The 24,366-nt window shown below is 40.8% G+C and overlaps 1 protein-coding gene across 6 annotated transcripts in view; it reads left to right on the top strand.

Annotated features, from left to right (window-relative positions):
* The first annotated feature begins 1,291 nt into the window (after nucleotides 1-1,291).
* The window catches only part of ddr2a (discoidin domain receptor tyrosine kinase 2a), a 29,817-nt gene continuing 6,742 nt past the window's right edge, over nucleotides 1,292-24,366 (top strand). For 2 of the 6 annotated variants that reach the window (XM_071487409.1, XM_071487407.1), the window contains exons 1-6: nucleotides 1,355-1,480; nucleotides 14,956-15,069; nucleotides 22,335-22,437; nucleotides 23,029-23,260; nucleotides 23,585-23,732; nucleotides 24,112-24,211. In XM_071487409.1, coding sequence (XP_071343510.1) covers nucleotides 14,988-15,069; nucleotides 22,335-22,437; nucleotides 23,029-23,260; nucleotides 23,585-23,732; nucleotides 24,112-24,211 — 665 coding nt within the window. In that variant the 5' untranslated portion in view covers nucleotides 1,355-1,480; nucleotides 14,956-14,987. Of the gene's footprint in view, nucleotides 1,485-14,955; nucleotides 15,070-21,164; nucleotides 21,206-21,498; nucleotides 21,609-22,334; nucleotides 22,438-23,028; nucleotides 23,261-23,584; nucleotides 23,733-24,111; nucleotides 24,212-24,366 lie in introns of those variants that run through there. The other 4 variants (XM_071487410.1, XM_071487408.1, XM_071487411.1 and 1 more) reach the window with 4 other exon arrangements.

Raw genomic sequence — 24,366 nt, 5'->3', positions numbered from 1 at the left:
GTCATTAACCAAAGAAGTGGACAAATTAAAGTTTTGACCTGATGATATTGTTAAATGGAAAGTCAGAGGATCACCAAAGTTACAGCAATTCGTCCACATGTAGCCATGAGTGTCTACCAGTTTTCATGGGAGGCCATCCATAGATGTTGAGACATTAAAACTATAAATGTCAAGCTTGTGGTGGCGCCAGTGATAAAGTCAAGTCATTGCCAAACTCGTCAGGATTCTTCCTCTGGGTACCATGAATTTCTATACAAATTTTTATGGTAATCTATCAAATAGTTTAGATATTTCAATCTGGACCAAAGTGACGGACTGACTGATCAACATTGCCCTGGCGCTGGCACGGCTCTACAGAAAAAAGCTAAAGCAGCTGAAAAAAAGAATCTCCATTCAATTAGACAAAAAAAAAAATCCTAAAATTCTAATAAAAACCACAGCCATTGTGGTTCACTTTGCTGCAGGATAGTACATCTCCCCCATGAGGAAACACTACACTACAAACCTGAAATCACAATGTCTTTTGAATGACACCTTAGTCATCTCATTTCTTTAGTCTGGTCAAATGGTTCAGGCCACATCAGCATCAAAACACACATTCTATGACGTGATTAGAAGACGACCTCTCTCTGACACTTGACTCACACTTCTCATGAATCTGGTTTGACTATTAAGGCAGTGACGAATTGCAGTGTTTTTTTTTTTTGTATTAAACTCAGTGTGCCACTGAGTTTAATACAAAAAAATACACTGAGTTTAATACAAAAAAATACACTGAGTTTAATACAAAAGCTGATTTCTGTGTCCTTGGAGAATAACCAAAGATCAGGGGTTTATTTTATATCATCAAACACAACAGGTGTACAGTATAATTTTATATTTAAGTCATTACAGGATTTTAAACTTAAAATACAAACTTAACGTGAAACCGTCTGAGACAGTAGCAACAAAAACGTCCTATAAATCTGTTATAAAGTGACAGAGAAATGACTTGAGGATAGCAACACAAACATTACCTTGAATTATAGTTGCTTCAGCCTCTAGCTGTCAAAAGAAAGACTCTTTTCAGGAGGAAGAAAGCTTTCTGATTGAGCGTTGGATTCGGCCTTAATTGAAACCTTATGTGTGGCATGTGGAATTCTGGGACTTTGGCAGCCTCCCAAGAATCCACAGAATGTGAAGTTTTTTTTCCTGCCTCTCTCTCTCTCTCTCTCTCTCTCTCTCTCTCTCTCTCCCTCTCTGGCTCTCTTTTTTTCCCCTATGTGCAGGGGTGTCTTACATTAGCCCAGTGAGTCCTGGTGAAGGCAACTGACGGACAGAGTGAGTGAGCAAGGAGAGAGAGAAAGAGAGAGAGAGAGAGAGAGAGAGAGAGAGAGAGAGAGAAGGGCTCGGGTTGTAACGTTTAGCCGTCTGACTCTCACTGGAATAATCTAAAACCATCTCTGAACAAATGGTCTGAAAGGAAAAAAACATCTTAGAAGTAAGTAAGTCGTCCTTTTACGTTTTTCACCTTTGACACTATCCTTTCTTGTCTTTTTTTGTTGTGGGACTTCAAACTGTATTCAACTTTCATGAAACCAGGCTAAGTTTTTCTTGTAGAACTCCACCTTTAAAGTCCTACTTGCATGTTTGAACTCCCTGTACCTTTTGTGTGAAGTGGCTGCTGTTTGCATGGCAGACTAGAAGAGTGGACAGCAGAGAGAGCGATGCGGTGCCAGGTTCAGACTGCTCTATGCTCTGCTGCTGCAGATCCAGCTGTTTCTAACAGAGGCCATTACACATTGTTTTACTTTGCTGTGGTTGGCTTAAAATGTGATTAAGCCTCATGCTTTCATCTAAACACCTTTTAACTTCAAATAATGATCAAGGATGAGGAAAAGAGTATGAATGATGGATGTTTCTCTTTCTAAAAGTCATCAACACTTGAGAGGAAGCAGATCTCTCTTCAACTTTTAACAATTTATTTACATTGGGAACATGCATAAAATTCGGCGTCATCAGACGTGTTGGAGCTTTAATAATTTTGGTGTGATTTGTCTGTCTGGACAGTGTTTACACTGCTGTGCAGAATGGCACCAACTATCCTTTTTTACGAGTGGTAAAAAAAGTGTAATATAAAAATTATGTGACTCTTATTTCACTGCCTCGCATCATGCGCACACACATCTTTGTTTGCTTTATTGTGGTGGAGAAGTTAGAAGAATGTTTTGGAAAAGTTGAACAACTGAGTCTTTATGGTTGCCTAGATTCTCTCCAAGTTGACTGTGGTCAGCTGATGAATTGTTGAAGATTCAAGTTACAGCTTTGAAAAAGATTTCTGCCCCGTGAGTTCACATCCTGCGTTGGTGTCATGGAGGTGGTGTGTATGTTCTTCAGTGTTATGTAGGTGTTACGTAGATGGTATGTAGGTATCCTGCTGTGGTATGTGGGTGACCGATGTCCACACAGAGGCCTCTTTTCTACCTCACTGAAGTTAACCCAACACAGAGGAGTTATCTGAAGAGCTAAGAATATGTATAAGCTCACAGCTCTGACATATGAAGCAGCAGACTGGTCAATGGAACAATTATTATGGAGATGTCAAGGTGTGTGTGTTTGTGTGTGTGTGTGTGTGTGTGTGTGTGTGTGTGTGACTGGGCAGTTTTTATATCTGTACACATAACTGCTCTTTGTTTTTGTTGAGAATATGGCCAGCTGATGCTGACCTCAAGGCCTTCATAACAAGAACGGAATTAATCAACGACAAATTTTAGTTTAAATATATGTGATTTTGTCACATATTTGTTGTTTATTTATAATTCTCATCATTATTTCTCATCTATAGATAAATTAATGATGAATATAATTATTTGTTGCAGTCAGGGTGTACAGCAGATACTTTTAGGTGCTTTGGAAAGGTTTACTGTTTTTTGTGCTGAGATTTGTAGAGATGATACAACTCAGTCTTTTAGCGCTTAAAGGGAAATTCTACCTTGAAATGCAGAAACACAGTTCAAACTCTTTTTTGAATGTACTATTCACAATTATTAAATTATTACAGAGATTACAGATTAACACATTAAATGAATCCTTGTGCATGCATACAAGCTGCTCTGTAAATGACAGTATCATGTCATATTTCTGCACTTCCAGCCGTGTTGGTAAAGCAGAATACAGCACTGGTCCATCACACATTGTGATTTGAGTTTTTTCTCTTTAGAGAAATATACTTTCTGCCTTGATCCATTTTCCTCTCTCCACTGAGGTTCAGCCGCTTTCTCAGTGCAGTGCCACATAAGACAAGGCAAAGCAAGTTGCAGAAAACAAAAACTAACATTACAAAACTTGACCACAACTTAAGTCCTGGAACACACTGATCACCACATATTGCCAATTTATAACGGTGTAAGAGTATCTGGGCTAGGAAACCATCTCTATCAGGGTTAATAAGTTCTTTGTCAAAGCAGAATAGAGAAGGCATTGGTCATGACAGGGAAATATATGAAATGCCTGTGGTGGATGTCAGTGGGGAGGGGTTAATGTACTCATATTCAGTATTTCTTATTTGCTCAGACAGTTGGAAAATAGAGAGGGAGGGAGCTTTCACACAGGATCTGATCCCAAGCCTTCACTCCATTATGTGGGTGTAATTTAACTTATACAAAGACGAACAAGCACAGACAAACAGAGGCAGACAGATAGAATAAGAAAGAGGGAGAGAAAACAGATGGAACCACATTAGGTTTGTGTTATCACTGCATCTTTCTAACATGTCATTTCAATTAGTAGCCCTTCCCTCTAGAGCTCAGAGGCTGACTGACATCCTCACATACAGACCTTAATCACATGCCACAGCAAAGGCTGTAATTTCAACCCCACTTTCAAAATCCTGCGCAGGAGGCACCCGGTGCTTACTTAGCTTAGCTGTAACTCGACGCTGACGTTGTTTGATTGGAAGTGTTTTCAAATCAATGCTTCTGGCAAGAGAAAACCAGCTGTGCGCTCTCTCCAGCTGAGGTGCATACTGTAATTTGGTATAAATAGCAGCTTTTTCAGGAACACCGCCCCTGAAATACTGTGCGGTTGACGACGCATCCCGCACATGCTTGAACTTCGACCCTGCCCAAACCAGCACCTCACTCATCACCTACCGATTGAGTGTGATTAGGTTACATGAAGCCTAAAGACACTGAGCCTCTGTTCAGCTTATTACTGAGTCTCATTGTTTGTCTCCAGCTTGAGGTTCACTTCTTAAACCAGAGGTGAAATATGACTTCAATTCAACTGATTCTGTGATATTTTGCACTTTGGAAAAATGAATGAAGTTAATATAAGGCTGCTTTTTACAGAGAAGGCAGATGATCGGTGATCTTATTCTGAACACAGATCGATCACCAATCCAAATGATTATAAAGGAGCAGAAAGAAAGATGCTCACACACAGTAACGCTCAGTAGTCGCTGTCTAAATCCTCCTCCGTGTTTGCACATGTGGCCTTGGTGTTTTCCCTTAGTCATTCTTCATTCTCTCTCACCCGTTTACATGTGGCTGCCTCTTTCTGTTTGCCTGTTTGTCTGTTTGTCTGTCTGATACTCATTATCCGTCTTTCTACCTCGCCGTCTCTCTTCCCCCTGCCTGTCCTAATCGCAGGCTGTCAGGGAAGATCTGAGGTAATATTTCACCATCAAAAAGACCTCGTGACACGCTGCAGACGGGCACTGTGCACGAATGACCGTTTAGTCAGTGAATGAGTTGTCAATGCTGACGTATCATGCTGTAGGGACAACTATGGGCTTTTTATAAAGCTATTACTACCTCCTTGTTCTTTCATCTAATTTTATCTCAATGTTGACGTCTATTTAGCCAGGTGCTGTACTTCAGTACAATTTTGAGATAATTAAGCTGAATATGTCTGTTTTCTTCTTTCCTTTCACTTCTCTAGGCAAACATACTTTTTACTCCACTGCATTATTTGACAGCTGCAGTCACAGGTGACTTTGCAGGTTTTACATTACAATTAAACTACATTACATTAAACAATATTAAAAAAAAAGCATTGTCATTGACAAGTGATTCCCAACCTTTTTCAAACAACAGCTAGACATCGGCAACATGACAGGGGGTCACAACCCTGTGGCTGCGGCTTGTGACTCCTTATGATTTTTTTATAAGGAGTCACAAGCCGCAGCCACAGGGTTGTGACCCCCTGTCATGTTGCCGATGTCTAGCTGTTGTTTGCATTTCCTCTGCAGAGATGTTTCTCCTATAACAACTGTTAAAAATTTTCCAATATTCACATTTAAAAAAGAAAAGATTAGGTAAAAGCCATCTCACCCCTTAGATTCATTTGTGACCATTTGGAAAAGGCCTAATCCTAGTACATAGTATATGAAGTAGTTAAAACTAGCATTGGTGCATTAGTTTTACCAATCTAATAATGTCATATTAAGTGTGATAATATATCAGCTATATTTAATGGATGAATACTTTTACTTTTGATACATGAAGTAAAACATTCGCTTATGATACTTTCTATTATTTGTAATGGAGTATTTTACATACTTTTACTTTAAAGTAAAAGATCTGAGTGCTTATCCCATTTTGTTAGTGTCAGTGATGCCTATGTGTGAATTTCCTCATTCATTATGTGAGTGAACAGAATATGATTTTGTCCTCAACAAAGGTGAAGCTCCTTCCTCAGTGCTGACTGTAAGATGCATTAATCAGTGCTGTTAATAAAGTCATTATATACTTTGTTTAAGAGCTCAGATACTTTTCCTGTTGAATGTACAAGTGCTCCTGATTTAAGCAGCGTGCTGGGGATGGACCTTTCCTTTAACGGGGGAAATGGAAAAAAAGAGCTTCTTGGCGTGGGCTGCTGTTTTTCCAATCTGACAGTGTAGCTGTAAAGTTCAGGGCCTGGATATTCAATCAAAATGGATTTCCAGTCAAGGATTTCAGGCTACTCTCCTTACATAACAAACACAGGCCTTGTCATTGCACGATATTCACATTGAACAGTTATGGGTCTATGTTGGTGGGTTTAGCAGGTAGATTAAATACAGATGCTGACTCTGTCTGTGAGTGTTCACAGGTGAAGTAAGTGGGCCTGCAGTCCCTCCTGCAGTTTCTCATTTTTTTTCCTCCCTTGTGGCCTCTAAACATCAGCTGGTAGCTTTTACAAGCACCTGCACATCGGCTTGAACAGTTCACATCCTCAGGCAACTAGGTCCCTAATGGCACCATCAGTGAGGTGTGAGAGCAGGTGTGCTCCTGCCAGAGCCTGTCTGACCTAAGTGAAAGCAGCTTCAGTAGCTCCCCTTGTTTTATCACATAGTATATAGGTAGGAGAAATTTGTTACATTACAGAGAGTGTATCCTTCAGGAATCACCTCTAAAGACCATGACAGAACATGATTTAAAAGACGGTACGGAGAGAGAAATATGTGACAAGATTCACCAGATATAAAGCCATTGATATGTCGAGTATTTCAGCTTCTGAAGCAGCACAGAACCTCAGCTTTTTAGCTTTCGGTTTCATATTACTGTAAAACATCTGCTTATGAAGCAGATCTTGTTCTAATCCACTCTGTTATAGAACAAAGGTTGGATCTGACTTTGATATCATTACATACGTGCATGTGTGTTGTGTGAGGGTGTGTGATATTCTATTATGAGCCCCCAGGTGTTGTATCTCACTCAGACAATAGAGGATTGTTTTCTATTCCAGTTGAGACAATTTAATTACATCTGTGTGTGTGTGTGTGTGTGAGTGTGTGTGTGTGTTAGCCGACATGCACATACGTGTGCCTTATTCTAAAATTTTACTGCTGTGTGTTTACATGGCTCCACCTGGGTCTGATTGTGAAGTGTGATTTGGATTTCATGCATTCCCATAAACACAAAATACCTGTGATGTTACAGCCTTAAGGGAGAACCAAGAGGATATAATAGGAAGCATATGTGGATGGTTATGGTGCATAGCATATGGGCATACTGTAAAGCAGTCAGGCCCAGCACCAACAGCGAGCATAAACACACACACACCCATACTGTATATGTGGTTTATAGCTATAAGGCCTATCCATGATTTCTGGGTTGAAGTGGCGGAGACGGACATGAGTGAAATGCGATCTGCCCTGTTTTTAGCCGCTCATATGCCCAGCATGGTTTCCATTATTTGCTGTTTATTTAGGCTAATTTTTATTTGCCTTTATTGGACAGTTGATATGAGAAAGGTAGACGATGAGGGATAAAGAGTTAGGACTTGCAACAGAGTCCTGCAGCTGGAACTGAAGCAAGTACATTGTGATTATATGGTCTGGGTATTTACCACCAGGCCACTGGATGCCCCATCATAAAGAGCTAAAAACAAAATTTCCATACTGTATGAGGGCCACTGTGACGCTCATACAGTACCATTATTGGATTCTTCCCAAAAATGTGGGGAATTGTGAAGCAATTAAAACTGTTGGTGAGTTATTTTTGAAATGGTTGTTATTATTGTGAAATAGAATTTAATATATTCTTACGGTGAATCTTCTCTACAACCACCATGAGCTTTGCATTTTGGCTTTGAGTGAGATATCTCACTCAAAGCCAGAGATTTGTGCAGACATTCATGTTCCTGGCTCAGAACTGCAGTGATGGACTTGATCATCTCCTGACTTTGTAACATTTTTCTATGTCAAACTTACAAATTAACTTGTCACATGAAAGAATTTCTCACTTTGATCAACATGAGGTCAAACAGTTTAACAAGGATTATGGCCTGTGTTTGAGATGTGTGACCATGAAAGAAGAGATCTTTACCGGCAGCAGTACCAGGTCGGTTATGGGTGGTTGGATTGTGAAATATTCAGTTGTTCTTGACCCTCTGAACCTCTGCTGGTTGCTTCCTCATCTGCCGAGGCCCATGTAAAACCCCAAATGTTGACGCTGCTGTGTGTGTGTGTGTGTGTGAGAGAGAGAGAGAGAGAGAGAGAGAGACAGAGGCAGGGAACAGAGCCAAGTAAACCTGTGTGTTGACTTTACAGGCTTTTCCCAGAGTGCAGGACCTGGTGGTACACCAATGTTACTCTGTGCTGGGCTTGACCCTCCCAAGAAAATCAGATTATTTATACAAACAAGAAAGCCTGGGAATTAAACAAGTAAAACCACTATCCTGTTTGCAGTGTGAGCGATCTGCAGGAGGACATGGCAATGAGCTCTGAATGCATGAGTGTGTTTCAAGTTTTATGGGATGTAAAATGAGTAAACATGGAGCTGGATATTGGTGTGTGAAGTCTTAATATTTGTTAAAGTGGCTAGAATAGTTAGTTGAGTCATAATAATTTGGTGGCTCAACAGTGAATCTCTAACGCATTGTCCCTCAGATTAAAAAATGTAGGTACAGTGTATGTGTGTGTGTGTGTGTGTGTGTGTGTGTGTGTATGTGTGTGTGTGTGTGTGTGTGTGTTTCTCGGCTGAGCTCTGTGTGAGCTTGTGGGTTTCTGAGGGGAGTATCTGTCCTTCACCATTTCCTGAACGAGCCAAGGGGGAGATGATATTTATGGGGCACAGACTTTTTTTCCCCAGAAGCAGAAATTCAAGTCAATAGTCGTTCTATTCAGGAACGTTTTGCTCCTGTTGATACAATAAACTCTGCTTTCTGCCTATTACCATGGGGTGTTTACAATAAGCTGTTTGAATTCAAACAAAGTTTCAGTCAGAGTGGTCAAAGTTTGTTCTTTCGGAAATGCTGAATGTCTGAATATCTATGAATATATCTGGACACAGATATTGGTCTAAGTGATATTGTGTTCGATGTGAAATGACATAACTCCCACTGGTACAGTGGATACAGTAATTTGCCACCACATTCAGGTACATTTACCACATATGGTTTTGTTTCTGTATGGGATCTACGCCGAGAAAGTACCAGCACTGTAAATGGCTGTCATGCTAAAACAGATTTTCAGATACAGAAAAGTCAGTCTAACTGTAGATGATTAATGCAGGTATGCTCAAATAGGCTCTACATGTATTTTTAGAAATGTACACACACATATGCAACCCATTTACATTTATATTGCCAAATACACACAAATTAAAGTTTAAATGGAATATAAAACAAACATATTTTCTTTAATTATCCAAATATAGGATTACTAATGGGACCAGTGGAGCTGGAGTCTAGGGGCCTGCTGTGAGGCCCCTGGTGGTCAAAGTTTCCTGGGCACAGATGGTGTGTGTGTACAGTTAACATTTGAATCTGAGAGACTAAATGGTACATAATGTGAAATTAGTTCAGAAGTATTATTTATAGAGCCTTTGGCCACTGGATGCACTGAATATGAGCTTGTGTTATAATGTATCAGTGGTTCAAAATGATACAGACAATAGCAAAACAATTCTACTGTGTTTCCCATCCTTGTTGAATATTGTCTCTGTGAGCGCTGACACATAACTGTGAGTGTTGAGGGGCGGGTTCCCTATGAACACAGATTGAACTTTGAATATATTAGAAATGAATGTTTGCTGCCCCAAAGAAGACACACATGTGGTAGAAAAAAAAAAAGCCTTCTTAATGTGTGTGTGTGTGTGTGTGTGTGTGTGTAAAATTAAATATCTTGATATTGGGTTTGGAGGCATACAAAGTTGGAGTGACACACAGGTCTCGTCACCACGCTGATGGCTAAAAATACTTTACTCAGGGACAGTGTGGAGTCGTCTGGAGTAGGAATATATGAGGCCAGTTTTCCTTTAGGAGTTATTGCCCAGACAAATCTAACTTATAGTCTGGAGGTGCTGCAGTGAAGGTGGGACCTGATGTGAAACTCCCCTCTGTTACGTCTCTTTCATTCTCTATGGTTATAAACTGGTGAAGTAATGTTTTTTTCTGTGACTTTGTGTCTTCTCACTTTGGTCACAACCTGTAACGCTCTTGAGTCATATTTGATGAGAAAATTATCCCTCGGACGCTTGCAAAGTGAAAAAGTGTCAAACACATGTCTCTACTTCAAAGGGCCTTGTTTTGATTACGTTATACACTTTCAGCTCAGGCTTATTTTTTGTTCCCATTCTGAGAGCTTTCAGAAGTGTCAGTGGCCTTGAGTGTGATGTATTTTCATAAATGTGACGCAGGAGTGTGCTGTGTTGTGGTGTGAAAGACTCTGTGAAGCTGTACTAAGGTACTGTGAGCTAAATGCTAATGGCAAATAACAAAGCTAGCATGCTTAAGCAGGTTTAATGTTTACCATCTTAGCTTAGCATGTCATAATTATATTTGCTAATTAGCACTAAGGGCCCACACCGCTAGCATTCCTAAGAGCAACATATAGGGCACATAGGGCAATCCTCAATACACATTGGCTATACTGAATATAGTGCAGTGTAGAATAGTGAACATCTATATACTGTACTTTTATTGCTTTTATTACTATGATCCTCCAACAATACTTTTCTGATACCTGTTGTATCTCTCATTTTACTTCCCCTTTGACACACACAACTCTGGTACGTCCATCTTGACCTCTTCTTTCTCCAGTTTTACTACAGCGACTCCTCAAATACTTTCTGAGCAGTGTTGAGCATTTTACCTGGGAGCCATGGTTACAGAGAAGCACAGACTTCACCTCAGACCAGTCATACACAAACCAAACTCTGCCTGTTGGTGCCTGCTGGTCTTTGCTGGATGAGTGTTCGTTGGTAGTAAAATGTCAGCGATACAGCGCATGGAGGGATATATTTTTCCAGAAGTGCTTCTATGTTAAAGGAGAATTTCAAAAAAATTATTCACTGGGACGTAGTATACAGTCCCACATGCTGAATAACAGGGTTCGGACAAACCTGCAGTCTCTCCGTGCTCTGCTCTGACATTCAGGTTAGGAAGCCTACGTGACCTAGATCTCCTCTCTCTTTCCTGCTCCTTCATCCCGCTCCGCCATGAGAATAAAGTCATGACTGACGGGTTTGTGCAGCTGCTCCTTTGTCTCCATTACCCCATCTCTCTTTCTTCTACTCTTACTTGGGAAAATGAACTGCTAATGTGAGATGTAGCTGTTGGAATATTTTTTTTAATATGAAATAACTGATGGAATAAAGTGTAGTCATTATGAAATTATACGGCTAATGATCCTTTGTGTGGAAAAACTCAGTTTAATGAAAAAAAGTTTAATGAGAAAGAGCAATAAATCACAGCAATAAATAAAAGGCATGGACACTTGTGAAATTTATACATGGTAAGTTATAATTTACCCTTCAGATGATTGAACAATGTTTTTACAAGCTTTCTACTTCATATTTATGCAGTTTTTCCCTGAAAAGTTTGAAATATGAAGGAAAAAATCCTGGAATACATCATTTTTGGAACCGAGATAGGACACAAATAAGTTTTTCCTGCTGTATTCCTGTAAGACCAGAACTGTGAACCTGTGCCTCCATTACTCCAGCGCTGCTGACTGATGTGATGTTACTGAAGCAGAAGCCAGTTGTGGAATAACAGCTGTTTGCTTCATACAGGTATCGGGAACACAGCTGCAAAAAAAAAGGAGGCAACAGCAATGCAACTGATGTGCAGGAAATCCTCAGTTTAGCAATCACTAAACCAAATAAAGATGTTTTCACCAATTTAAGGCATTTACTGGAAACCACAAACATTTTACATTTCAGCAAACTACTCTCTAAAACCTACCATAGCCTTTAAAATCGATAAAAGCAGTTTTCCTTCACTTACTTTCAGGCAGTCACTGATCTCAGTACATGTCAATGCTGAAAGTTAAGTCCTACTTGTCTTGAAGAGTCTTCTGGGTCAGTGTGTTCATGTGCTGGTGGGACACTTCAACATCTGAGACTAAACACTTGTCTGTTACACAGACTTTCATTGTCATTTTCTCTAAGTCCATTTATTCTTAGTGTTTGTCATGTTGGTATGATTTTCAAACAGCACAGTAGCTGGTGACCAACTGACTGTCAAAACTCAGATATCCGAGCTTCTTACCACCATGTGAATGCACCACACAGCAGACTTCTTCCTACACCGATATGTGCTGAGACCTGGCTGTTAAGAAATATTTGATCAATTTCAAAGCTATATTAAAGTGTACGTGAGTTGTACTGTACTGACATGTACACAACATGGCTGTGGTAATAAAGTGTCAATGAAATACATTTATCAATTTAAGAAGACCAGTCAGTAACCATGCCAGTGGTGTCATGAGGCTGTCATGCTCGTACAGTGCAATGGACAGATGAAAAACAACTGTGTTAGTGTTACATCCTCGCCACTAGTGGGGCACGACATGTAGCATTTGGTGTGTGGGTGGTGCCAGGAGAAAGGCTACGGTATTACCTAAATTAAAAGGCTTTTCCTTGGTGTAGTGGCCATGTTAGGATAAGACTCATCTTGTTAAACTCAGCTGTGTGTAATGTTAACCTATGCTTTGTCAACCTCTGCTCAAAGACCAGCAGCTCCGGCTGTGTATTGAGGTCAGTGCTAAATTTAGGATGTTAACATTTAACATGATCACATGCTAACAACAGCTTCATAGCATGCTATGTATGATAACACTGATCTGAAAGCACAGCTGAGGCAGATGTGAATTTGGTTTATCAGGTTCAGATATATCCCGTCGTGCATAAAGTCTTTGAGGAAGCATTTTGACCTGATGAAGGAAACCATTTCATCTGTGCTGTGTTTTATGGTAATCAAGCCTGTAGTTTGGGATCTATTTCACTCTGGACTAAAAATGTTGACGACGGAGAGACTGGCCTCCATCTCCAGTTAAGGCAATGCTTTCCTAAATGTTGAGCACTACTGTAAAAAGTCTGTGATTTGCAGTAAATGGGCTAAAACATGCAGACATACACCAGTATGGTCCTTTGAGAGTCTCCAGATGTAGAACCAAAGGTCAATGCTCCTCCTCTATACAACACAAGCGGCCCTTACATAAATGTTCGCCAGCACATGGTAAACATATTTTTGACTTCCAAATGCACACAGGTGTTTGTGTTTCATTAGCTATGAAAAGCCAAGCGGAGTTAAGCTTGGTAAAGGAGTCTCAGTGGGAAGTGGCTGTAACCTGAAGCTGCAGGAAATGGATGCAAGAAAAGCAATGAGATTATGTGTGAGGACACAAAGAAAGAGGCAAGTCAGGTCGTAATTAGTGTCACCAAATTCATCAACACTGGTCGCACAAGAGCGTTTGAGTTTGAGGTCGTTTTTACTGCAGGTTTACTTTAAAGGTCTGCTTGAGCACTTGGTCCTGAATTAAAGAAAGATTAGTGTTGTATTTCCAAATGCTCATGTCCAATCGCTGTAGTCAGGCAATCTGGAGAGCTGAGGGAATAGTTCTTTAAGATCAGATATCTTTACAAATCTACTGATGCTAGTCAAAAATAGAGTAAATGTGGGCATGAGCTCAAAAACAACACGTCTGGCTTTATTTCCCATAGACAGATTGCAGCATATGTGAACCTGCATTTCATATATGTCAGAGGTTCATTTGGACAGAGGTTAACCGGAGCATTAGCAGACAAAGTTCCTGCTGGTGGAGACGCCCCGTTGAATATAAGCAACATTTTAGTTATAATACAGACCAGTACAGCCATTGACAGCTGACTGGACCGTATGTGCATGAATGCTTGTACTGAGGTCCAGTCTTGTCCTATTGTCCAGACCCAAGTAGTACAGCTCTGAGCAGAATGCTGCTGATCCTTCTGTTATTTCAATGCGGAGATGTCAGGAAAATGTTGTTTTTGGCCAGTGATGAACACCAGGAAACGTCTGACACACACACACACACACAGACACACACACACACACACACAGACACACACACACAGACTCTCGTGTCTCTCTATGAAAATTCCCACAGTGCTCTGGTAGTTTTGCTTTGTGTCATGTGTAATTGGGTTTAGATAACCCTGCTTTGGTCATGCCTTTTAGTATTTACATTGGAGCCTGTTGCCTGTACAGCAAGAAAGATACAAAATCATTACATAGTAGCTAAAATGTTAAGAAAGCATCAAAAAAACTTAAGATGCAGATGTTTCTTTCTAACTAATAACAGAATTCTGTTACATAAGTTGTGATTAATACGATGTGAACAATTAAAACTAACCTCAGTTATATAACAGAGACTTTGAGCAGCAGTGAAAATGTCCCAGTTGGTTTCCCAAGTAGTTAACTTGGCAATGATCAGATAACAACACAATGTGAAGCAAAACTTCAGTAAGTGAAAGCTTTTTGTCTCGTTGCTTCACATTTAATAAGCTTTATAAGTTTAAAGTCAAGCTAACAAAGATTACTGCATTTACTTCTTTGTCCATTTTTTTTTGTATATTTAGATTTGGGCAGTGAAAACATAAATGAAATGTGGACAGAAACAGGTTGAAACTAGTTGTTTTTCTCTGCTGTTGGACTAAGTGGTCAGTTGGAGGCGGCTTGTTGGCGCTGCGTCTGTCCAGCTGAAGTCATGTCTGTGACTCAGTGTCTCAGTGTCTCTTTCCCCTGTTCCTCCATCATTTGTCCTTTCATTCATTCATTCATTCGTTCATCATTTGTTCCTACAATTAGTGTGCGTTATGAAAACTTACAAAATAAAAAAAACTGCATTTTAATTGCATATGAACTGAGACTATTCTGTCTTGTACGACTGATACTGAAATATCACCACAGTTAGAATTTAATAGGCTTTCTCTCATGGAGTGATAAAGCAGTAAATAAATGGAAATTCCACTGTTAGGTGGCAATTATTATGTCTTTTATTGAGTGAAATAAAAACATGCTTCCAATTAAACCCCAATTTTCCCCTTATATATCTACACAAATGTTTGGTTCCCATGAATACAGAGGAGTAAACACAAAATAAAATGTGTTCATGCTGCAGCTTACACACTGAGCTATTTTTAACTGTTTTAGCCTCAAAGTCAAGCTATACATGAAACTGTGTCACTGCTATTTTGTGTAACCTGCTGTTTCCATCTTGTCTTTCAGATTGGAAGCTTGTCTCTGTGCATGTGTTTGGGATGAAGCACCTGTGGGACATTCACTTCCTCCTGATCATCCTCCTCTGCCTGTTAGGAGCCGCCACGTCACAGGTCAACCCAGGTATGTGCCGCCATACGAGGGCAAACTTCATCTTCCATTTTTCAGGCTCAGAGCAGCTGTGTTCAAGTCTCAGACTGCAATGAGATCATATTCAAGACTTTGGGAGTACTATAAAATGACTTTTTGTGAGTTTTGGGTAGTGTCTTGGGGTTTGGTGCTGCAGTCCGGTAGGTCAGACTGTGACTGATTCAGATTTTGGATAAGTGCTGCTTTGTGGGAGCCATGTGGTCCCCTCTCTCTGGTTTGGCAACTTTGATCCCAGCATGCACGTTTTTCTCCAGCTCTCCCGCCACTGTACGGGTGGTTTGTGTGATGTCAATGAAAACGGACTAATAATTGTTTTTTTTTTTACAAGGAAATAGAGTAGCAACATTTGGTGGGTAGAGACAGGGTTTTTGGTTATTGTTGAAATTGTAGAAATACAGCATATATTTGCCAGTAAAAACCCTGAACTGGCTACTGTTTATGATTTCAGTCTCAAGGCGTCTGCCATCAGGCTGAGTTTTCTTTATTGTTGAAAGGATAATGAATGAATAGACTCAGATCTCAACCGTTATTAATAATGGTTTAGTCAAAAAAAGTTCAACACACAGTTTACAGGTCACACTGACCTCACTCCACCAAATAGTGCTTAAAAAGAAAAAAAAACAGCAGTGGAAAAAAATGCCCCATCACTTCCACATCCTCCCGCCTAACTCCACCCCACTTCCACTTTCAAAATAAAACTTTTGACATTATATTCCTTCAGTGTTTTTGAACCCAGTTACATTTTGAGAAAGTATGAAAATAACAGCATGAGGTCATGCTGACAGCCATATTTAAAGCTGTCCTGAGGGGGTTTTCTGCTCTAGTCCAGAAGGAAACATCACATTCTTTATGTTTAAACATGATTTTTTTTTAACAACAGCTGTTTTCTAGAGCATTTATCCATATATTGGATCATTCTCACACATACACAAAAACACACACAGATGCACCACATATACACACATTCAAACCGGGCTCACCGTATTTGTCATTCCTATGTTCTCTGAGCCAAAACTAACAGAATAAAAGAGAGTTTTATAAAGAGTTTAAAGAAAGCAAGGGGAGAAATAGAAAGAGTGAGTAAGATAGAGATCATAGAGAGTGTTTATAGAGGGAGTTTTCAAGTAAAATAGTGTGTTCATGCTGTGGTTGCTTTCATGCATATTGCTGTATATGTTAATAGCTACATTTCTGAGCTATTTACCCAGATGTTAATGTAACATAAGATGCTTTTTATATTTAAAGTTTCATACACAATCTTAGATGTTGTACCATTTACATTCGGCAGCGAAAAATATTTTATGAGACTTATTCTCAACCACACTTAATTAGAGATGTGAGTGTTTGACCCCAGTGGGATTCTCTGTCTTGTCTTTCTTCATCCTTGTTTTTGTGAGTGTGCGTGCATGTGTGTGTGTGTGTGTGTGTGTGTGTGCACGCATGCTGTGGATCCAGCTATCCCACTGGAGTCTGTGGCTAATGCATACCAGACATTCTGACAGCAGGAAAGTCCATTGAAATAAGCTCTGTCTTTCTCCCCAGCACTTGTGTGTCTGTGCGGGTGTGTGTGGTGTGCGTTTCCCAGTATTTGACCACTCATAAGTCATGGAAAGGACTGTTTGTGCATCTGATCATGGTCAAAGTTCAACAAGTTCACCATTTAGTTTTGTATCTAAAATCTGACCCCAGGGATTTCTCCATTCAGAAACCACCAACAACCACCTCCAGTGTCACTAAAAGCTCAAATCTCAACCTGCTCTAATATATGGAAGCAGGGCATATCCACCTATAATTCTGCCTAATGCTTTAGTTCTGCTGCACTGCGAATAGGGTCATTTTTCCACAGTCTGGAAATATTCATGGCTGAGTTTAGTAGAGCTGAGATGTTGAGTGATGCCAACTTTCCCCTGTTTAAAATTCCCAAGCAATGGAGTTATACCATCCCTGTCTTTCCCATTTTACTCGTGAGTGGGCGAACTTTATTTCACTGTGGAGAGAGAGGAGGAGGTGTGGACATGAGTGCAGGCCTGATCAGAGCAGCCAAATATCACGCAGTATTATTATTGTGTGGGCTTCTTCCCCTGAGGATGTTTTGAATAAATCCTGAAGGAATGAATGAATGCATTTGAGCTGTCTCTTTCAATTGTCAGAATCACGCATCACTTAAAACAGCACTTTAAAGTGAGACTGTTTAACCTCTGAATGAATAATATTCCTTTTAGATGGACATTTCTGTGTGATGACAATATTGAGTCTATTTTCCGATGATAAAACTTTTTTTATAGTTGGGCTTCTTGGTGTTTGCTGTTTGCTGCATGTCTTTGAAACAGTAAAATTTTCTGGCCACTTGATGGAAGCAGGACAAGGTGTAAACCATAGACTGTGTATAAAAATGTATAAAAATAGACTCCGGGTCTGATAAGTGAAGCCAGTGCTGAAGATCCTTAAACCTGCTTTCTGTCAAATGATCATCAGGAGGCGACTGGTTGCAAAAAGAAGTCAGATTGTATTGAAGTCTATGGGAAAATGGCCTTACTTCTCACTTTATTTATTACCTCAGGAAATGGTTTCATAAGAGTTTATGGTCTTAATCTCTATTTTTTAAATTATGGTCCCATTTAGAGGCAAATAGACGAGGTAATATATTAGGTCGTAGCTACTGTGTGACTGACAGACCGAACCACACACGGCAACGTACCTGACTTTAAGGATAGAGGACAGAGCAGGTCAGATCCACCTCTCACTCCTCCTCAGTGGCACCTTATTGTCCAAATATGGTTTCTTCTGGTTTCAAAAAACCAAGATGGTGACGGCCAAATCACAGGTTCAGAACAGCAGTTCACAAACCAGTGGGTGCTGTCGCAGTGGGTTGCCACTTGGTGTAAAGACAATGCTGACATACTACCGCATTATAAATTTGTTGTGGTGGTTATCTAACACTTGCCTACTTACACATCCAGCTGACAGAAAGGAAAATTAGCAGTCATTTGGAGTTGTATTTCTGGTCACCTGCCTAATGAAAGTCCAATATTTTCTATCCTATTTGGCTCTTTAGCTGCTAAATGTGTTGAGCTCATTGCTAACTTTTTTTATCTGCTGTTTGTTTTGTTGTAGGCAGGTAAAGTCCTGTTGGTTTATCAGAATTTTTTTACTAATAAGAGCTGTAAGAGTGAACCAAAAAACACTAAATTTGCAGAAAACAAAAAGCTAAAGCTAAAAATCCCTGTAGAACTTGTCAGAATTGCAGCGATGAGTAATAATTTGGGTGTGGGTTCATCACTACAGGTGACCCCTTTCATATTGCATGTAGTCTTTTGAGCCATTGTGAATATAAAAACATTGATTATTGCAGCTTTAAAGAAACTGAAAAGCATCTGGAGCTGTATTCCTATAATTCCCACTAACCCCTTTCAGTATGTTACATGATCACATTTTAAGATGTAATAAAATAGACAGCCACTCATAAGGAGCACAACCCCTGACATATAACTGACAGGTATTATGTAGCAGATGTGGACAGCAGCGTGCGTGACTACACAGTGTGTGTATGTGTGAGTGTATTTGGAGTCAGTGGTTGGACAGCAAACACTACAGAACAAACCTGCCTTTCAGTAGTGGGAGAGGGGGTTTGGTCCGTTACTCCTTCATCTCTCTCTCTCTCTCTCTCTCTCTCTCTCTTTCTATTCCTCCACCACACAAAGCTGGTATTTTTCCACCTTTTTCGTTGGTGATATTTTTAGATGATGTGGCCAAACGCGAAGCCTGAAGTGAGGTGGGGTTGGTGTGTTTCTGTGTTGTGTGGGGTAAATCTGCGTATGTGAGCATGTGTCCAAATGCACACACTCGACTGCCCCCACGGCTAACCCCAGGGGTCACCTCTGAGTGGGTTGGGTAGATAAATAAACACAGCAAAAACCAACATTTGGGAGAGCGGTCATCCGGCATGATATACTGAAACCTTTTCTCTCTCTAGGATGTGGTTAAAGACTCTGATAATGACTCCTATTTTCATCAATTATGTCTTAGGCAATTGCTTGTTTTCCACAACTGGTGATGTTGCACTGACTGTGATCTGTATCACTGTGTATTTCTGGCAAGACTTCACAGAAAAATTACACAACTTATGTGACCACTATTGCATTTCCACTAAAAGTACCTTTTGGATTTTTGACCATGTCTCATCCCAGAGCTGCTGCTCTGTGCTCATCTCATTCTCCGTCTCAGTGTTTGTTTACACTCTTCACCTCTGCTGGCTACTCACAAGCGCAGGAACGCCAGCTGCCTCAAACCCCACAACCTCTGGCTGGACTGGGCTGCAACAGCAACCCTGTAACACAAGGACAGATACAACATTTTCGCTACTGGATGCCAGATGCTATCATTCCTAATGTTCCACTTATTTTTCAAACATTGGTGTTCTCTGTCATCTTATCCTGCCCTGATTTGATTTTAAATCATTTGTTGGAGATCTCTGTTGTTGCACTTGAAGCAGGTTCTGACGATTTGTGTTTTACTACAGCTATCATACGTGCAGTTTGAGCACCGCACCTATCATTGAAATGATTTTATAATTATGTAGCTGAGGATACCACTAATATGTGGAGAATATGAGATGAGTGAGATGGTTTTGCTTGATGTGGTCTGCTTATAGCCAAGGCGATCTGGTGCGATCTGGTGCAAGGAGAAAAATAGGAGCGGAGGGGAGGGGTGTAAACAGTAAGAGATAAATGATGAGGGCTGAAGTGAAGAGGGCAGTGTTGAACAAAGGTTAGAGAGGACAAGATGAAAGGAGGACAGAGGAGGCGAGTGTAGACATCTGGAACAGTTTTTGTTTGTGCCTCCTTCAAACTGTCACTGTGTCACTGCCAAGACGAAGCCTGCATGCGTGTGTGTGGTTGCATCTACGCCTGCTTTCTGCTTCTCTGGAGTGTGTGTGTGTGTGTGTGTGTGTGTGTGGAGACATGTGAGTGGTGTATCAGGTCGTGAGTCCCAGTCCCAACTCTTCAGGGGTTTCCACATCTTGACTTTTAACCAAATATTTGGAGGAGATCAAGAAAAGAGAAAGAGAGAATCACAGGGAGAGAAAAGGGAGGAAAGAAAGAGCAGGAGAGAGACAGAGGAGGCCTTGAACCTCCAGCTCTGCTGTTGCTGGCATCTTCTCAAAGGTTTTTCTGTGAGACAAGGGGCCAGGCGAACAGGGTCAGACTCCCTTTAACTTCTGCCTCACTGAAAGCCACAACCCATTGCTATCACATAAACAGAAATCAGGTTTTACCAAAGGCCCTTTCATCCATAAATGAGGCTACCTTGGGGTCACATCCTGTTAGGCTGAGTTATCAATGTTAGACCAAAACAACACCAACCCTGTTGATAATGCATGATGGAAAAGTGCCCTTTCATTTCCCCCATTCGAAACACCCAGGAATCTGTAAGTTCATTCATTCTTGTAAAAGCTGATAGATACCACGTTGGCTGCGTCATGCTCAGTTGGGTGCCAAGCCACCGAGTGTTAATGAGATGAAGATTTTCTAAATCTCAGTGTTAACTTTAATCAACTCTCGCCACTGAAGGGGAAAGAAGAAAAGCGAGAGGGGAGAGACCACACAGGAGGAGAGGACAGAGAGGAGACAGAAAAAAAAGGAGGATGAGGGGGTGGAGGGGCATGCAGGAAACAGAGGGCATATTGCTTCTATTGACCGCACAGTGGGGGCGGGATGGGCTTGAACCAGCCAGTTTTACCACAAACACACACACACGCACACACACATGCACAGTAACTAACTCCTGTACATGTGCTTGATACCAGTGCTGTTTGGACTGGCAGAGACACTGAATGGATCCAGCTTATTATTTCAATAAAGCAACCACAATTTGAGTGCAAAGACTATGTAGTTGGATGTGTGTCTGTGTGTGTGTGTGCGGAGTCCGCTCACACAACCTCCCCACTGCTTCATCCAGCGCTATCCATCACATCGTGCAGATTTCTTGACAGGAGCTGGGAATTAAGTAGCTCTGTCTTAGAAATGTCTGAGACTGTCTGGTGAATGTTTTGAGTAAGGTTTTGAATTTTCAACGCTGTGGTTGGTCTGAGAGCTGCATGTTTCAGCAGGTAAATACCAGAGGTGGAAAAACTACTCACATTTCTTGCTGTTATATACTTATTTATTTATCAAGTTGAAGATGCTTGGTTCATAAGATTACTGTCAAAAGGCCACTGTACATCCTGATATCACAGTTCAATTTCAATATACCCGACCAGGTGGTAGAGGGGGAAGAAGGATTCAGAGCCTTTACGTAGGGATTTTGCTAAGTATGCAAATTTTTACACATTAGCTTTTGTTAGGGTTGAAGGAACTAGATAGGGAGCGGTAATTATTGAGCTTTAGAGAGGCTGTAGGTGGATGTTTACCTTCGGACAGAGCCGGGCTAGCTGTTTCCCCCATTTCCAATTATGCTAATGCTAAATTAGCACCTACTGGCTAGTGCTCGGTACTTATCAAGTGTCAAAATATGTAAGTATTACCAGCAACATGAATTTAAAATGTAAAGGTAAAAGTAATTTGATGAATCACATAACATCATATTTCATATCCTTATATCCTACAGGTTTTCTAAAATTTGAAGCTGGAAAATGTCAAGTAACTAAATTAGCATATAAATGTGGCAGAGTAAAAAAGGAAAATATTTCCATTTTAAGTAGTTGGCATGATGAAACATAAAATGATGATATGCAAATAACACACAAGTACACTGCTATCTGATACATTTGAATAAATGAACTTACTTTCCACCACTGCCCATGTCAAACTCAGTGATACACAACAAAGTTTTTTATATGAGATATCTTTTGCACAGGTTGGTTTGGAAGAAAAAGTGGAACTAAACAAAAAACGTCATGTTTTCCTGAATGTGTCATAAAAGTATAACCAAAGGTCTTTCTGTAATTCAGGCTTTTCCAGAACTGCGTAATCAAATCTGGACTTACTGTAAGTTAAAGTAGAATTACTGTTTTCAGAGTGTACTCTAAAAAAGTGCCAGTAAACAAAAAAAGCTACTCTTCAACAACAACGCTTGTAATTAGTCACTTCGCCATTTTGGTAAATAGTGTTTAAGGCGGAACAAACGGAGGATGTTCGTCTGGTGGTTTTTATACTGACCCTCATTACAGTTTCCATATTCATCCACTTGTCTGTGTATTTCCTCCATCTTTTTCATGAAACGTGTGTATTGTGTCACAGGTGTGTGTCGGTATCCTTTGGGCATGTCAGGAGGGCAGATACAGGACGAGGACATCTCTGCTTCTAGCCAGTGGTCTGAATCCACTGCTGCTAGATATGGCAGGTAGGTCTTTCACATAGACACACACATGTGCACATAAACACAAACTCTCACACACGTGCTTTATAGTATGTTTACCCTGATAATGAGTGTGTATGTGGGTGGTTTATCCTGTAAGGTGCCTGTGCTTATTTATTTGCAGTAAACCACAGGCTAGGGTATCAGTTCTACTTGCAGCCACATGATTAAGGAAGAGAGAGAGAGTGTGTGTGTGTGTGTGTGTGTGTGTGTGTAGTAAAACTTGGGTGGCCTTCAGTAAGTATCAGGATAATGATGTAATACACTTTCCCCATCCATCCTGGCTGTGTTTTCTGTCTTGCTCAGCTACCCCTCTCCCCTTCCAGCCCCTTGCCCAAAATTAACACTTAAAGAATTTACGACACAGGTTTTCACAAAGGTGTTTTCATAACAGGCTTTAAGAACTGAAATCCACCACCGCACTCACTTCTACTTTCCTCTCACCTTTCCCTTTCCATCCTGTCCTAATTCTTCTTCTCCCTTGCGCTTTTCCCTTTCCTGCTGTAATTCTAATACGAACATTCACCCACAGTTATTTCATTTTTCCTCCTTCCCTTTCTGTGTGCCTCTCTCCAGGTTGGACTTCGAGGAGGGCGATGGTGCGTGGTGTCCGGAGATAACAGTTGAGCCAGACAACCTGAAAGAGTTCCTCCAGATTGACCTGCGCTCGCTCCACTTCATCACCCTTGTGGGCACCCAGGGCCGACACGCTGGAGGCATTGGTAATGAGTTCGCCCAGATGTACAAGATTAAGTACAGCCGTGATGGAAGCCGCTGGATCTCCTGGAGAAACAGACAGGGCAAGCAGGCAAGTGAACCTATCAGTCAGTGCACTGGCTGGGATGTAACCCAAGTTTTTCTGGTTTGGATGTCACTGTCTATTCTGACCTTTGTAACAAACTTCTGATAAAGAGTGCTGCCTTCAGGTAATATTTTTATGGCCTGTCATTGCTTCTACCTGGTTTGACTGTCTTTATAGAGGTAATAGAGATACTATATTGAAATAAGTCAATATTTTTTCATTATCTGTAAATGATATAAAGAGGCCATGACTCACCGTTATCATGCAGATTCAATCTGTCTTAATCATTAGTGAGTTTCTTTTTGAGGTCACGGTGTGCTTTACGTGCAGGTGATTGAAGGAAACAGAAACGCCTACGACATTGTTCTCAAGGACCTCGAGCCGCCCATCATCGCACGCTTTGTCCGCTTCATGCCCGTCACAGACCACTCCATGAACGTCTGCATGAGAGTGGAGCTCTATGGCTGCGAATGGCTGGGTAAGATGTGGCTGAGGTGGAGACTCACACTGATGACCCCCCCCCCCCCCCCCCCCCCCCCCCCCCCACACACACACACACACACACACACACACACACACACACACACACAAAATTACTATTGTTCTTTTCCTTTTGTTCTTTCTCTTCAACCTCTAATTTCAGGTTCCCATACACAAATTCTCAAGTTCACATGTGGTACTCTTTTCTAGATTCTTACCACTTTTGGCATTTTTAGTTGCTAAACTATCTGGGCAGTCAGACAGATTATTTGTCTGAGATCAGTGCAACCAGCCACCTCAGAATTTTTTCCTGCACTGTACTTGTTTGTTTGTTCATGCTTCATTGAATAATCCAATATCGCAACATCGCTTTACAGATGGTCTGGTGTCGTACAACGCTCCGGCAGGAGTACAGATGACCTTGCCTGCTTACCCTGTTTATCTCAACGACTCTCTCTATGATGGACAAATCTACAGGTTTGTGTGTGTGTGTGTTTCTGTGTGTTTCGCTATTCTCTCCTCAGCTACTTAGCTTCTTCTGTTTCGACACACCACTTCCCTGCTTCGTCATTGCTCTCATCCTTGGTCAGTACTTTTCCCCCTCACCTTGTAGTTGCCTGGTCACCATGGTG

This window comes from Trachinotus anak, unplaced genomic scaffold (genome assembly GCF_046630095.1).
Source record: "Trachinotus anak isolate AG129_WGS33_773 ecotype Australia unplaced genomic scaffold, CSIRO_AGI_Tana_v1 ptg000010l, whole genome shotgun sequence".
Taxonomy (NCBI): Eukaryota; Metazoa; Chordata; class Actinopteri; order Carangiformes; family Carangidae; genus Trachinotus; species Trachinotus anak.
This window is presented reverse-complemented; position numbering and strand designations above follow the sequence as displayed.